We start from the raw sequence: 17,427 nt of genomic DNA on the forward strand, positions 1-17,427 counted from the left end.
CTGCAGACTCACATGTCCACGCTCATGATTCACGTCTCCACGCTTATGTGTATCGACTCACGTGTTTGACTTACATCTTTTTTTTACAAAACTATGGATTCGCATCTCCAAGCCCAAGAGCTCATTTAGCTTGTTTTTTAAAATTTTTTGAGGTTTTTTCCGCTTGATGAAAGATGATTAAGAATCTTAATTTTATTAATGATTATTATGCAAGTAATTAAGTATTTTTTAATTTTACATACTTCTAAGCTACCAATTTAAATAATGCATGAAAAAATATTACATAAACAAAAATTATTATTATTTAGTATCTCACTTTAATCCATACCTAATGGAACTTAATGCTCATGTTTTCGGAGTGGATTCTGCCTCTAATCACAATTACTAAGCTATTCTTTAGCTCAATATAATGAAATGTAAGCCTTGTGAGCTCTAAAATCACGCATAAGACACCAGGATAAGAAACCAAGGTTTTTCTCTTTCCAGGATATGAAAATAGAATGCTTTAATGTAAATATACTTCAAATCAAAATTAAACACAACAAACACATCCAATGACTCCAACCATAATGTTTTTCAGAGTGTGACCTCTTAATCAACATCTAACTATATTGAGTAATCCCAATAGCTTGGCATGAACGGATAAACAAAGCTAAGTCCCAAGTTAGTCCCTAACAACGATACCAAACATGTTCAAGTCAAGAGCTTACCGTAGCCTTATCAAAGCATGTGTCGTCAGGTCTTACCTTAAAGCCACAAATTGCATCTTTCCTATGTAAGAACGGTACCTCGCGCATTGCAACCTTACTTCATTGTCACACCAGAAACCTTATTTGCCAAAAAAGTGAAAGAAGAGCCCTCTATGCCTAGATGAAGACAAAAAGAGACAATCCTTCGTAATGGTGCTCTCACAAAAGTTGAAAAATGAAGAAGCTAATGAAAGACAATGACCTATAATCAAACAAACATCCATCTAACATGTAAGAATCCAATAGCCAATAGCATGCAAACAAGCAAGAAAGAGGAAATGATTGTCTAAAATGACTTATATACAAATGACTACTTTCCACACTAAGCCAACCAAACTTAAAAAATGGTAAGATTCCTATTACTAGTCTTAAACAACTATGTACACAAAGTCCATAGACTTTCCCTATTTGACAATAAGCATAGAGTAAGGCTGCTTAATATATTCTGACATCATTTTGCAAAAGAATAGTGCTTATTCATATTAGTAAGATAGCAAAGCGATTTTCGATAGGTCAAACAAGTGAGGCCGTATTAAGCACCAGAGTGGTTAACATCTTGTGAGTTCCAAACCCAATTAACTTGAACCAATACAAAATTCATTTTTAAATAAAACTGTGAGATAACTACAGTTTAATTTTATGCAAGTGGCAACCATGTGCCCAATGCTACAAAAATTTATCCTTCAAGTAAACCCTCTTTCATAGATGAGATTGGAATGCTTCATTGAATTTTTTGATAGTCTTTTGAAAACAATGCCCAAGATGTAGCAGTTTTGGTTATAAAATATTTTGATTGGTAGGGAAGAATATATTTTTGCTAACACTAATGATAAGCCCTCACATGGTAAACGGGATACGCAAACAAACTTGAATAAAATACCAGTGGGTAACCTATGCTTCACACGTCTTTTGTTGAGACTCCAAATTCAAATTCTACCCAAACCTCTTCCTCCCCTTCCCGAACCTCCAAATTCTTGCCATGTGGCAGCTTTGTGAAACTATTCCTTAAGATAATATAGAGATAGAGCTATAGAGAAGAGAAACAGAGATGATAGTTGTAATACAACAACCGTCCTTGCAAGATTAAGTCTTACACTAGGTTTGAATTAAGCCACTTTTGGTGAGATTTGTAAGTTTGCCCGGTACATGTTGTTCTTGTTATAAGTCTCTTACAGGACATAGCAGCCCCTTCTCCTCACCGGCCCCTTCCAGATGCAGTTCCACACCAAGAGTGAACCATTTCTTTCTTAACTATTGTAAGACCAACTAAAAGACTTGTCTTTTTTTTTTAAAAGGGAGCTTGGGGTAGTTTCAAGTCACAGCAGCCCTTTCTCCTTGCAGCATTTGATGGCATCGTCGTACATGTCTTCAAGTGTGAATTTGAATTTGAAGCCGAGGCTCTTGAGTTTGGAGGAATCGAAGTAATGCACCACAGGCTCTCCAAGGAAGGCCAAACTGATCAGAAAGGTAGAGGCAGATTTATAAAAGAGAACACGAATTTGCAACAATAACACAGAAAAAAAAAATGGAGAAAGGCATTTACTCTGTGGGGATTTTGAACTCCGGGTGGCGGGAAGAGATGAGGCTGACGATCTCTCCGATGGAGGCGTCCACCGCAGAGCAGATGTGGCGGCCCTTTGCCGCAGGATTTTCATAAAGAAAAATGAAGGCCCTCACCACATCGTCTGTGTGAACGTACGACAGGCGTTTAAGAAAAGGCAGCTTGAACATCTCCCCTGCACATACAAAGCCCAAGCATTATTAATCTAACTAAATCATTAATCCCCTCATAATTAACCTAACATCATGCTTCATTGTGAAAAGTAATCTCATGTCTTATACCTGTTATTAGTGCCAGACAATCCTTCACACTGTTGGGGATCTTGGAAAGCAAGAAAGGCCCATTCACAATGGTTGGATTCAGGACCACCAAGTCTAGATTGTGCTCTTTCGCAAACTCGGTTGCAGCTTTCTCTCCTAGTGTCTTGCCCACAAAATATGGCTGGACAGAAGATGTAAGAATAACAACATAATTAGTGAGACTACAAGGTAAGCACATTAGAACACACCTCATTATACAAATCACATGATTGATTCCCATTCTCATCAAGGTTCTGGGAGCATTAAGCTTGGCAAGCACACCCATTCAAATATCAATCATTGCTGGGATTTCAAAGCACTGGCCAAGCAACAGTGAGATGTCATTTTCAAGCTGCGGAATCTTACATCCGGTTCCCGGAACGCTAGACAATGTCACTCGACGCTCGTCCTTTTTCATCGACTCCCAATAAGTGTTCAGGAAAAAACTTTTAGTGTAACTATACAAATCTCCCCTTGAGATCTCACACCATGAAAAAGGCACTTCAATGCCATTTTTACTAGTGGCCCGATCTCTTTCTGAGTCAAGCCAGTGGTTTTGATTTTTGATCCACTCTAGGATGAGCTGAGGCACCACTTTCCTGAGCACTGCTCCCAACATCATTTCCCCTAATCTTCTGTCCTCAAGTCTTTAAGAAACTTAAAACACATTATATGTTGTCCCACCTTGTAAAACTTACCCATCCAGGCACTTTGTTCTTGATGCAGAAATCCACATCAGTCCAGCAAGATTCATCAAAGACTTGCTCTGCCACCTCCTCCCCTGAGAACCGAATAGCCGCGGCAGAGGACGCATGTACCACACGCTTAACTGATGGAGATTTGATGCAAGCCTTCAGCACATTTAGAGTGCCTTGGACAGCCGGATCAATGACATCCTTCTGCACATGCACATACCATTGGGCATTATTATAACTACATAAGAACTGGTACCTTGCAGGAGAGCATGCAAGCATCTTGCTTATGCAAAGAACTGGGATCTCATGGGTTGATGCTGTGCAAGGCTAACTTCATCATTAGGGTGGATGCTATACAGTACCATTTCAGACTACAAAGACTGCATGGTTAGTAACCTGGGGATCCTCCACAAGGAAATTAGTTGGGCAGGCAAGGTGAAATACGCCATCGCAGCCATGGGCAGGGCCATCGAAGTCTCCTTCCACGCGGAGATCAGCTTTCACAATCTGGAGTTGCTCAGCTAAAGATGGAGTGAGGCCGAGGATAGGGTATAGATCTTCCTTGTCCTCTGCATGCATGCATGCGCACGCACACACACACATACATTCGTGTGAGTTATTGCCATCACATAACATTGCAAAGCTTCTTTTTCATCACATACAACCGTTAACTCACAGGCACACATGCATAAACATGAACACATGCATAAACATGAACACATGTGACTTGCAAGCCATCAAATTACATTGGGAAGCTTCATTGCCATCACAGACAACCACAAACGCACGACCTCAAGCACACGTAGGCGCGTGAAAATTAGGGTTATCATCTAACATAACATAGCAAGGCCACACTATTTTCTCATTTACCATCCTGCAACAAACAAGGAGCAAAAACAAAATGGAGGGTTCAGCAAACCTGGGTCCATGACTGCTGCCCGGACCCTGTATCCCCTCTCAAGGAGGCGTCTGACCAGCCACGAGCCAAGGTGGCCTGTGCAACCAGTCACCAACACAGTGCTCTCAGCTGGTGGTTTCGCCATGGCAAGTGAGAGACCCAGGCGAAATCAAGTCGCTCTCTTCCAACTTCACGCACAGCTGACATAATGGAGATATAGAGACTCCATCATATAACATTTACTGAATCTTCCTTGCACGTGCATAACTGCACGTTATGCTTGCTTTGAGCCCCCACGCTGACACGTGCAAACTTCGCATCAATTTTCCATGCTTCCCACCCCACTTTAACCCTCGTGACTGAGTCTAGCATGCATCATCTATCTCCCTTTGTGAGGCTTTCACACCCTCAGCTTTAGCTCTTTTCTTTTTCTTCTTTTTTGGATTGGCTCTAAATTTCAAAGTACACTACTCACACACTAGATTTGAACTAACTCGAGATTCGCAAATTGGCTTTATTTCAAAGCAATATAACAAAAACAACAATTACCATATAAGTATATATATATATATATATATATACACACACACACACACACTTATATATATATAAGTGTATATATATATATATATATATATATATATATATAGAGAGAGAGAGAGAGAGAGAGAGAGAGAGAAAAGAATTATTAAAAGATCTAGATCAACATAAAATGCACAGGGAAAATCGTGTACCTTATTATTATCAAGTCCACTCTCTAGGTCTAATCAAACCTTAATTTAAGGTTTTATTACTCATCAAGTAGATCATCTTTTAAGCGATCATGACACAAAGCAAAAAGGGTCTCCTTTTAACTCCTAATGTTTAAATACTTTTAATTCCTACCCTTTTATCTCCTAATTATTGAATACCCTTTTATCTCCTAATTATTGAATACTTTTAACTCCTATCCTTTAAAATGAACAACTAGAAAAAGAACAAAATTGACACCTAAGATCTAACTCTTGATCTAGGGAGTGCCGAATAGTTATTTTAGCACGTGTCTTTCCATGCATCCATGTGTAGGTGGGTGGCCGTCGCATTTCTTGCACATGCAGGTAGGTGGGGCGGTGATGCCTGAGAGATGCATAGTGATTCGGATCAAGCCATTGAAGCGGGTGATGGAGTTAGGGGGGGGGATTGGGAGCCTAACGAGGACATGAAACGAATTCGTGAAGATGAAGGTGGGGAGGGGGATGTGAAGAAGCTGCACCCAGATTGGATCTCAACACGATTGAACGCTTAGACAACGTTGAGAATGACTTTTAACCAAAGAAAGGTATGTGCAAGAATCTTCTCTGAGTTGGTGAGGAGATAGGTTGGCCTATTCTCAATGTGCATTGCCATACTGTTCTGTCCTGGGAGACCGCCAAGTAAGGTGGATTTAGCAAAATGGTTGCAAGAGGATATTTTCCATGAAAAGGCGGTCTCACAAATATTCTATCTCGGGAACGGTTTTTTAATGTCTTGTTCATGAAAAGGAAAACTGTGGCTAAACTATTTACGAGAGCTCCGTTATTCCTGGGACAGAAGTTGGTACTACGTGATGTGCCTTTTGATCCTCTCTTTGATGTGAATAAGAGCCTGCAAGAGGCTTGCCCAATATGGGTGGAGATTCTAGGCCTGCAGCGCTAAGACCGGCACTTGGAGAGTTGGCCACAGCACACTAGGTCTTATTTTGTATATCCCAAAGGAAAAAGATAGTGGTCGCCAATCAAATAGTGTCTACATTACATGGAATACTTTGGTAGAGACCCCTAAAACCTTGGAAGTGGAGTTGGGTGAGTTAGGGAAGATGGAAATGAAACTCAAGTTCGTCCAGGGGCCTGCCTAAGGTGCGGGGACTCTGGACATATTGAAAAAAATTATGGAGGAGTGAAACATGTGAAAATTGGGAGTGAGGAGAAGAAGGAAGGTGAGTCCAGCGGGGGAAGCAAAGCCAGGGATAGGGAGATGAATACTGAGGACAAGAGGAAAGAGAAGAAAGGGAAGGAGACTCTAGAAGGAGGTTGGACTAAAGTTATTGATAAGGCCCAAGGGGAAAGCTAGCCTTATGCAAATTAAAGAGGAAGCCAGAAAGATGCAAAACAAACCTCTGCACAAAGCAGTCTACTAACAAACCCTATGTATCATGTGTGTTCAAGGGGTATTTAAAAAACCCATTACCTATGAATTTTTCATGAATAAAATGACCCCTTTTTCTTAATGGACTTATGGGTTTTTTCAAAATCTATAAAAACCCTTATGTATATGTATTTCTGTAAATTCACCTTAAAATTTTGAATTAAAAAATCCCTTCATTTGAACTCATGTGCTATACTGACATATTTTTAGGTGAACCCCCCAAGAAAGCAGTTGAGGGTAGAAAATCCCATAGTAATTCTAGTCCCTTTCAGTCCATGAGGAGGGGACAACAATGAAACTTCCTCTATGGGAAAATTTAACTGGTAGGTGGAAATAGCGTGGAGGGACATTGAGCGTGCGGAGCCTTGGAGGCTAAAGGGGAGGAGGAGGTGGATATGGTCCCTGATACTGGCTTAGGATGAATAGGAGTAAGGATATTAAAAGATGCACATGGAATGTGAAGGGGCTTAGAGATAAGAGGAAGAATGCTACTTTTTGGGGTTTAGTCAACGAATGGGGGTTGTTGATTATGGCTATTCATCAGGATCATAACCTTTTTGGCCAGAAGTTCTATAGAAGGGATAGATTTTGGGACTCGGTGGTTTTGTATGGAGGGGTGAGTTCAGGCTATAATGGGGTATTGACCATTATTTAAAAGAACTTAAATTTGTAATAGCTAATCACCCAAATGGTAGGATTTTGGTAGTTAAGGTTCAAATCGATGGGGAGAGGATGTCGGGGGTCAATATTTATGGGGCCCATAATTATAAGGTGAGAGGAGAGATGTGGGAGTGGATTGCCAAATTGGATATTCAGTGTCCTTACATCCTTCTGGGAGATTTCAATATGGTTAAGAGACATATGGATGGGTGTGGAGGGAATACCATCTTAATGGGGCAAGAGAAAAGGAAATGGGAAAGTCTGAGAGGGAAGTTAGGGTTGGCTGATGGATGGAATTTGGGTAACTAAGGTTCTAAACCAGGCCACACCTATTTTAGTCTTCAGTGTTTTGGGAATTGACATGATTTTTTTTTTGGTCAACGGGCCTCTTGGATTCCCCACACTCTGAAGGTTGAAATTGACCCGTGCGCTCAACTTTATTTGATCACATGCCATTGATGGGGATGGCATGTGACTGATTGAGGTGAGGGTAAACTTAAACATTTTCCACCTAGGAAATTGAGAGTGAATAACCTCTTGCTCAAGGATTATCTGTTTATTGTTTGCACAGAAGATGCCATTGTCAGATTGAGAAGGAAAGGGGGTAGAAAGGGGTCCTAGAGATCCTTTGCTAATGAAATTCAAGGCATCATTAGGAGAGAGAAAATTAAGAGCTGAAGAGAAAAGACAAGAGAGGGGGATTTGGTGTGAACAGCTGGAATTCCTATAAGAAAGAAAAAAAATCGGGAAACTGATCGAGGATGAGGTTATCCTGTACATTAAGTGTCAGACATTCCTGAGAAGAGAGGATGATAAGCTACCTGGAGAGAGAGAGAAAGGAATTAGATGGAGATCTTGCAGCAATAAGAAGAAACCTGCCACCACAGGTATCTTTTTAGCTTAGCTAAAGAAAAAGGAAATAGGAAAGTGATGGGATAAGTTAGGGATGAGAATGGTTAGGAACTGGGGGATATTGATCAGGTGGCCAAGAATTGGGTTGAATTCCTTGGATCCACATTGAGTATAAAGAAAGATTGCACTCAAAGGAGATTTCAAGTAGAGAACAGACTTCTAGACTTGGTCAGCAAGAGAGTGAAAGCTGACAAGGCTAGATGGTTGGAAAGAGTAGTGGAAATGGAAGAATGCTGGTTAGCCCTTCAAAATCTTGGGAAAGAGAAATCTTCTGGCTAGGATGGGTTATCATTATTAGAGTTTTTTATTATGGCCCTCTATCAAGGATCTGGTGTGGGATATATGTAAGGTTTCCTTTGATACTGTGAGCATGGATAAGGACTTAAAAGAGGGTGTTGTGAAATTCAACCCCAAGCAGGCAATCTGTAACATGTTTAATCACTAGAGACCCATTACTCTGCTCACAGTGGTATACAAATGCCATCCAAGGTTATTGCTTTGAGGATCACTCCAATCGTACAGGAGGTAATATCCAAAAAAATAGTATGGCTTCATTAAAGGGATTTCTATCTATGATAACATCTTTGTTGCCATGTTGGGTAGAGAAGTGGCCTAGAAAACAGATCAAAGATGCATTATGCTGCACATGTTGACTTAGAGAGAGCCTATGAGGATTCATTGGTCCTTTGTGGGGCCAGGGTCATGGAAATGTTAAGGTTTGGAAATAGGATGGCTACCTGTATATATACTCTTACAGTGGGTGGACAATCTAAATTGCTGCTAAACAGAAGAATGGTGGGGGGTTTTGAAATTAGAAGGTCTATAAGATAGGGATGCCCCCTAGCTCCCTTGCTATTTGCTATTGCCTCCCATCCCTTGATTATGGCTTTGGAAGATGCATGTGACAAAGGAAGGGTAACTAGGTTAAAATTGAGGGGTGGGGAGCGACTTGTTATACAATCTTTTGCAGATGAGTCACTGCTCTTTTTGAGGGCAGATAATGATAACTTGAGACAAGCTTTATGGATTATGTAGGAGTTTGCAAAGGCCTTTGGTTCTAGGTGTAATACCCATAAATCTAGGATCATTAGTTTGACTGAAGATAATGATTTTGAATTGGAGAGATGGGGGTGTGATGTAATAAGGAGGGCACAGATAATCAGACATTTGGGAGATCCTTTTGGAGTGGAGGTGTCAAACAAACAACTGACTAATTGGGCAATTGAGAGATTCTTAAATAAGCTGAAGAAGTGGGAGGGTATTAGGGTTCCATTCCATGACGGGTGAGGGTGGTCATCTGCAACGTGGTGCTAAATGCTTACATTATGTTGCTATGCCCTCTACTGGATTTTAGAAAATGTCACTAGAGGAAGATTGTAGGCCTTGTTAGGGACTTCCTATGGAGAAATGGGGGGAATAATAGAAAAGTTGCAACCTTTGCCTAAAAGGGAAGGAGGCATTGGGATTTTGCACTTACTCACTCATGCTAAAGCAAGGATAGCCATGATTCTACTAAATGCCTACATCAAGAGGAGACTTAGTCCAGGTTATTAAGACATCTGGTTGAGGATTCTAATGTATTACTCAAAGGCACGAGGATGGGACTAGGTTGGAAAGATAAGCTTCTATCTTATGCTCCCCTAAAAATTATACGTTCCCCCTTCTGCAAGTTCCTATGTGCTAACTGGAAGGAAGTGTTGGGGTTGGTGAAATGGGACGGGTGTATAAGATCTACAAGGAACTCTTTGCTTAGTCTTGGTCTATGGTAGATCCATAATTTCACTCCCCCTCTAGCCCATTTGGACATTAGGTGATCCATAAAGCTGAATGACAAAGGATTGAGGAGGTTGGCTGACTATTGGTATCTCAAGTGGGATGGAAGAAGTTGGGATAGTTAAAGGAAGAGTTTAGGCTCCAACAAAGGGAATTGCAGTTGGTGAGACAAGTATTGGTGGAAATGGAGAGGGGATGGGTATCTACTGCATCTGATGAGACTTGTTGGCTGAAAGACTGGGCATGGTTTAATGGAGTCAAGCTGGATATGGGGGTAACTAGGGTCTTGTATGAAGAGATGAGCAAGAGTGAAGTGAATGTTTGGTATTGCAATAAAATTTGGAGGGTTAGTTGGAATTCTTACATCTAGATGAAGAGATGGAGGATGTTATGGGAACTCGGTATCCTTGTGAAGGATCAAATTTTCTTGTGGAGAATATGTATGTGGGCTCTGCCTATTGGGTATAAAATTTTATGTAGAGAGGAATTTCACCTTCGGGATATGCCCTACATGCAGGTCAGCATTAGAGGATGGGAGACATGTTTTTTGGGACTGTCCAACCATTAGAGGGGCTTGGGGAAAGATTGGGAAATGGGTCTCAAGCAGTATAGGGCTGCAAGGGTATTGGGGAGACTGGGTGTTGGGAAGATTTTCTGAACCTGATGGGCTACTAATTACTATTAGCTACTGTTGTCTGTGGGAGATATGGAACTCTAGGAACAATATAATGTTTCAGAAAGAGGCAAGTCAGGGGATAGATGTGATGGAGTTGATGCATAGATGTGCTTATAAATGTTGGTCTGCATATTATGTTAATAAAATGAATGATGGTGTTATGGTGAACTCATCTATGCCCTATAGATTGGGATTAGATGATCTGATCTTTGGCTGAGGAGATTCTTGTACATACTAGATTTTCCTAATAGATATTGTCATGTGGTAGGGCTATACAAGGCTGGATTTGATGGCAAAACCTCCCATGTTTGGGCCAAAGACCCAACAAGAGATGGTATTTAAAGGAAAAGCAGCCACTTTACACATTTGTTGCCTTCATTGAGAACCCCTTAGGTAGAAGACTTGTGGTGAAGATATGGACTAAATGTGAGTATATGGAGAAGCAATCTCCAAAATGCTATACCTCTAAGGCTATGATGTGAGGAATCATTTTCCTAGGGTTTATATATTTTTGTGTCTCATTTATATATACCTTTGATATAGAGCTTAAAAAAATTAGCCAAGAGTTTTTCTAGAAAAAGAAGCAAAATTATTTCGGTAACCTACTCTTATGCATAATTCAAAAGCTCTTGGGTAACTCGTGTATGAGAAAGAAGCAATCTTAAGAGAGTGGATTACATTGTGCATTATGCCACTTAAATTCTTGTTTCATGTGTGTGAGAGTGATGGAGTGAAGGAGAGAGTGACAGAGTGAGCCGTCTAGTGCTACAAGGCAATGTAGTGAGTGACATACCGCTTGGGCAATCGGAGGAGAGGAGTGACCAAATGAAAGTTGTGCTTTGGAGCTCGGCTCGACGTGGGTGCTCCGCATTGGTGAGAGATATGGGTGATCTAGCATCTATATATCCTTAACATGAGTCTTAGTGAAGGTTGCATTTGCCTAAGGTTACTAGAGCCTTGGTTTACTAGAGTAAGTTTAGTGAAAATCTTGGTGGAATTCCTCTAATCCTAGACACCTCCCATTGATGTAGGGGAGGTGGAGTAGATGTAGGAAAGGTGGAATTGATGTAGGATCTAGGCACCTCCCTCAGTGAGTATGCAGTCTATGCCTGTGCTATATATGTAACCTATGCAGACCTACTTAAGTGTGTGAGATCTTCCTATGTGTGTAACCCATTGGTGATAATATATGCTTTGTGCTGCTTTTGTGAATCTTGCTCTTGCACATTGTTTACTTCTTGTTTGTGTCATTTGAGTGTTAATCACTTTCATTAGCCTTATCATATGTGTCTAACGTTCATTAGCCTTATGTTATGTGCCTAACAGTCAATAGATTATGCAATTAATCTTATTTATTACACGCATCAAGGGCACAATTCTAGTGAGAGCTTTGGTTCATCACCACATCCATTGTGTGTGGATCAATTCCTCGTTAATCCATTGTGTGAATCAATGCCTCAGTAATCCTTCTATGTGATCTATTTTTTAATAGGGTATTTGAAAGATCCCTGTCCCCACTGCGCAACGAATTCAGGGGTGCTAGGCAGCGGAAGTAGCACTTCTTGCACGGGGCAGGGTCCCTCACTCGGGGCCTCGCCCAACGGATATTCGGACAAGAGACTAATCCATCAGTTCTTCCAAAACCGAACCCGGAAAAACTTTCCTCGCCCAGAAAGCACGAGTGATTCCTCCAGGATAAATTTACTCTAACGTAGTCAAGAGCCTTAACTAACAGAAGTGATTTGACCGAACCCGTAAGTCCCATAGTCAAATCAAGGAAAAGACTTGCACTTGGATCATAGAGACCAACACTTTTTTCCTCATTGAGAGGCACAGTCGTTGATTCTTTTCCATCATAGAACAATTTTTATCCAGGATTTACTTCATCTATCGTACCATAACAGAACTGAGTCTCATTTTAGGGATCCATCAATCCAGCCTAACCCCATCAGTCCCGTGGGTTAGCCAACTGCCCAACCACTGTAGTGATGGGATCCATTTAAGAATTTGGTTAGGTTTTGTCCCGGGTACCAGGGAAAAGAGTTCCCAGGCCCCCTAGTTGAATATTCATGCAAACTTAAAACTAGTCACACTACTTACACACCCAATATGAAATTGCCTTTTTCACAGATTCAGCTGTCTTTAAAACAATCATTTAATGAAACAATAGTATCACTGATTATAGTCCTCCAAAATATCTGGTTGAATCCTAATTTTCAATTTTTCCTTCATCGGTGTACCTATGGCATCATATTGGCAACCAGAACGATCACCACCTGTCCACTCAAGGGCCTTTTTGATAGTTCCTAGCTCATAGTACCCAGCAATATATTCACTTATAAAAATCAAAATGGAATCTCCGTTGAAGATCAGCAAGATCAACCAACAGATCTATATAAAAGAGCCATGGACTCATCTGTTGAGGGCCAGCAAGGACAATCAACCAGATCCATGCTCGAATTCAGAAAACAACTCTTACTCCTTGTTCCAATATCTTCCCCGACACACGTGTGGGTATCTTCGGCGACCCAGAGCCCAAGCACCGTATGGTCAGCACCCTCTAGGATCCTTCGCAGGTCACCTAGCGCTTCACTCATAGGCCGCTTCCTTGGTCCCTCATCCACCGTACTGCAAGCTCACCATTTAAATCGAACCGAGGCTGGTCAAGACGTTGGTCGGCGGTCAAGACCTCGGTCGACCTCGCTACGCGAGACATCCTCCGTTGACTCTCCGTCAACTGTTGCAACTTTATCAGGTATGTCTCCACGACCTCTTCACAAGATGGTCAAAATGCTTCCCCAGCATTCTTGACATAAAATAGTCATTTAAAAACAGGTCATAAATACAGTTTCTATAACGAACTCTCGTCTTTCCACATTGTTCCACATCTATCCACATCCATTTCATATGTATTCCCATTCTCATCCAATCACCCCATTTTCCATCCAATCACATTATTTTTCATCTCATCACATCTTTCCTCATTTATCCACATCCAATCACATCATTTTCCATCTCATCACACATCTTTCCTCATTTATCCTCATCAGATCTCATCCACTCACATCTACCCATATCCACATCACATTCATTCACATCTCATCCATTCATATCTTCCCCAATCCACATCACATCACATCACATCCATTTTACCTCATATCTTATTCATTCGCATCTCGATTCACATCACATCTCATTCACTCACATCTATCCATTTCACATCACATCACCTCCATCCATTCACATCCATCACATCACATTCATTCATATCCATCACATTCATTCTCATCACCATCCCATCACATACATTCTATCCACATTACATCACATCACATCTATCCACATCATATCTCATTCATCCACATCCATTCCTTCACATACACATCCACATCCATTCTTCACATACACATTCACATCCATTCTTTCACATACACATTCACATCCATTTTTATCACATACACATTCACATCCATTCTTTCACTTACACATCCACATCCATTCTTTCACATACACATTCACATCCATTCATCCACATACATTCTTCACATACACATTCACATCCATTTTCATCACATACACATTCACATCCATTTTCATCACATACACATCCACATCCATTTTCATCACATACACATCCACATCCATTCTTTCACATACACATCCACATCCATTCTTCACATACACATCCACATCCATTCTCCACATGCACATTCACATCCATTTTCATCACATACACATCCACATCCATTCTTCATATACACATCCACATCCATTCTTCATATACACTTCACATCCATTCTTTCACATACACATCCACATCCATTCTTTCACATACACATCCACATCCATTCTTCACATACACATCCACATCCATTCTTTCACATCACATCCACATCCATTCTTCACATGCACATTCACATCCATTCTTCACATACACATCTATATCCATTCTTTCACATACTCATCCAAATCCTTTCATTCATTTACATCCCGATTTACATGACATCACATCTCATCCATTTATTTACATCTATCTGATTCACATGTCATCACATCTATTCACATCACATCACATCTATTCAAATCACATCTCATCACATCTATTCACATCACATTCCATCACATCTATTCACATCACATCCCATCCATCCATTCTGGCGTAAGACAGTCCTTTAGGGAAACAGGGTTTCTATGGAAGTTTTCAGTTTGATTTTCTTTTGAATACAAGGAGTATTTCTTGAATCAGTATTCCCAAAACTTCTCGATCAAAATTCTGAATTTCATACCACCAGAATTCCTCGAATTCTATAACCTTGATCCACAAATCAATTTGAAGGGTCTCAAACTTAGTTTCAGATTTGGCGGAGTTTTGAGTGTATTTCTCTAAATTGGTCACACCTTCTTTCCTCGAAACTGACAAAAGAGTTTGGCCTTCGTCATAGTCTAATTCAAGGTTTGAGTCAGATAAGATTTTTCTTGAACTATCTTTCTCGAGAAGGTTGATAATTCAGTTACTATTTTACTGAATTTCTTTCTTTGAATATTCACTTAACTGATTTCGAAATTAGTTACGAATTCCAATGAGGAATAAATTAATCATTTATCTAAATATTTCGATCTCGATAGATTTCTTGAATTTTCTTTTTACAGTCCGTGTGAATATAAAACGATAGAAATTTCTCTCTTAGAGTATTAAATTATTCATTTATCAAATATTCATAGAATTTAAACATAGAATTTAAGAGAATTCTAATCTTGATATAAAAATTATTTATGCATAAAAATCAACTTCAATGGGAATAACACTTTTATTAAAAAATCCTTTTATGCATCTATTTATGCATAAAATCAAATTTGATAGGAATAACACTTCTAAAATACCTCTAGGATATTTTAACTCTAACGTAGTCAAAAGCCTTAACTTACTGAATTGATCTGACCGAACCCGTAAGTCCCATAGTCAGGTCAAGGAAAAGATTGCACTTGGATCATATAGACCAACGCTTTTTTCCTCATTGAGAGGCACAGCCGTTGATTCTTTTCCATAGAACAATTTTTATCTGGGGTTTACTTCATCTATCGTACCATAACAGAATTGAGTCTCATTTTAGGGATCCATCAGTCCAGCCTAACCCCATCCAATCCCGTGGGTTAGCCAACCACTCAACCACTGTAGTGATGGGATCCATTTAAGAATTTGGTTAGGTTTTGTTCCGGGTACCAGAGAAAAGAATTCCCAGGCCCCTAGCCGGATATTCATACAACTTAAAACTAGTCACACCACTTACACAGCCAATATGAAATTGCCTTTTTCATAGAATCATCTGTCTTTAAAATAATCATTTAATGAAACCATAGTGTCACTGATCATAATCCTCCAAATCTCCGATTTAATCCTAATTTCCAATCATTCCTTAATCGGTGTACCTATGGCATCATTGGCAACCAGAATGCTCACCACCACCTGTCCACTCAGGGGCCTTTTCAATGGTTCCTAGCTCATAGTACTCGGTAATATATTCACATATCAAAATGGAATCTCCGTTGAAGATCTGCAAGATCAACCAAAACGGATCCATATAAAAGAGCCATGGACTCATCTGTTGAGGACCAGCAAGGTCAATCAACCAAATTCATGCCCAAATTCAGAAAACAACTCTTACTCCTTGTTCCAATATCTTCCTCGACGCACGCGTGGGTATCGTCGGCGACCTAGAGCCCAAGCACCATATGGTCAGCACCCTCTAGGATCCTTCCCAGGTGACCTAGCGCTTCACTCATAGGCCGCTTCCTTGGTCCCTCATGGTCCCTCATCCACCATACTAGAAGCTCACCATTTTAATTGAACTGAGGCTGGTCAAGACCTCGACCGACCTTGCTACGTGAGACGTCCTCCATTGACTCTCTGTCTCATTAGCTGTTGCAACTTTAACAATTAGGTCTCCACGATCTCATTCACAAGACGGTCAAAATGCTTCCCCAACATTCTTGACATAAAACAGTCATTTAAAAAACAGATCATGCATACAGTTTCTACAACGAACTCTCGTCTTTTCACATTGTTCCATCATCAATCCACATTATTTAATTCCACAACCATTTCATAAGTATTTCTATTCTCATCCAGTCACATCATTTTCATCTCATCACGTCTTTCCTCAATTTAGCCTCATCAGATCTCATCCACTCGCATGTACCCATATCCACATCTTATCACATCACATTCATTCACATCTCATTCATTCATACCACATCACATTCACTCACATCACATCTCATTCATTTCACCTCACATCTCATTCATTCATATCTATCCCGATTTACATCACATTCATTCATATCCACCATCACATTCATTCTCATCACCATTATATCACATCACTTCTATCCACATCATATCTTATTCATACATATCTCATCTCATTCATCCACATCCATCCAATCGTTCACATGTACAACTACTTACATCTATCCATACATTCATATATCTATCACTTCACATCCACATATATTCATGTCACATCACATCTCTTTACATCACGTCACATTCTTTCACATACACATCTATATCCATTCTTTCACATACATCCACATCCATTCTCTCACATACTTATTCACATCCATTCGTCACATACACATTCACATCCATTCTTCACATACACATCCATATCCATTCTTCACATACACATCCACATCCATTACCATCACATACATTCACTCACATCCCATATCATTCATTTACATCCTGATTCACATGACATCACATCTCATCTATTCATCCACATTTCTCATTCACATGACATCACATCTCATCTATTCATTCACATTTATCTCATTCACATCACATCTCATCACATCTATTCACCTCACATCTCATCACCTCTATTCACATCACATCCATCCATCTGTTCACATCTTATCTATTCACATCACATCTCATCACATCTATTCACCTCACATCTCATCACATCTATTCACATCACATCTCATCACCTCACATCTTATCACCTCTATTCACATTCACATCATATCCATCATTCA

The 17,427-nt window shown here is 40.1% G+C and overlaps 1 protein-coding gene across 1 annotated transcript; it reads right to left on the reverse strand.

The window, feature by feature from the left end:
* Positions 1-1,605: 1,605 nt before the first annotated feature.
* Positions 1,606-4,409, reverse strand: LOC147610777 (dihydroflavonol 4-reductase-like). Its single transcript, XM_086785255.1, has 6 exons — positions 4,224-4,409; positions 3,701-3,873; positions 3,308-3,508; positions 2,592-2,751; positions 2,293-2,485; positions 1,606-2,204 (listed from the first exon to the last, which is right to left on the reverse strand). Exons 1-6 carry the CDS (start codon positions 4,345-4,347, stop codon positions 2,066-2,068), a joined length of 990 nt encoding a protein of 329 aa, XP_086641381.1. The 5' UTR covers positions 4,348-4,409; the 3' UTR covers positions 1,606-2,065.
* Positions 4,410-17,427: the final 13,018 nt, after the last annotated feature.

Source organism: Cibotium barometz, chromosome 48, assembly GCF_041138505.1.
Source record: "Cibotium barometz isolate CiBa-2024 chromosome 48, ASM4113850v1, whole genome shotgun sequence".
In the NCBI taxonomy this organism is placed as follows: Eukaryota; Viridiplantae; Streptophyta; class Polypodiopsida; order Cyatheales; family Cibotiaceae; genus Cibotium; species Cibotium barometz.

Excerpts from the sequence above, each read along its gene's own strand:
- LOC147610777 (XM_086785255.1), bottom strand. The coding sequence starts at position 4,347 with ATGGCGAAACCACCAGCTGAGAGCACTGTGTTGGTGACTGGTTGCACA. Across the intron at positions 3,509-3,700 it reads TCCTTGTGGAGGATCCCCAG|AAGGATGTCATTGATCCGGC; the intron begins GTTACTAACCAT and ends GTGCATGTGCAG. Across the intron at positions 2,752-3,307 it reads AGAACAAAGTGCCTGGATGG|CCATATTTTGTGGGCAAGAC; the intron begins GTAAGTTTTACA and ends TCTTCTGTCCAG.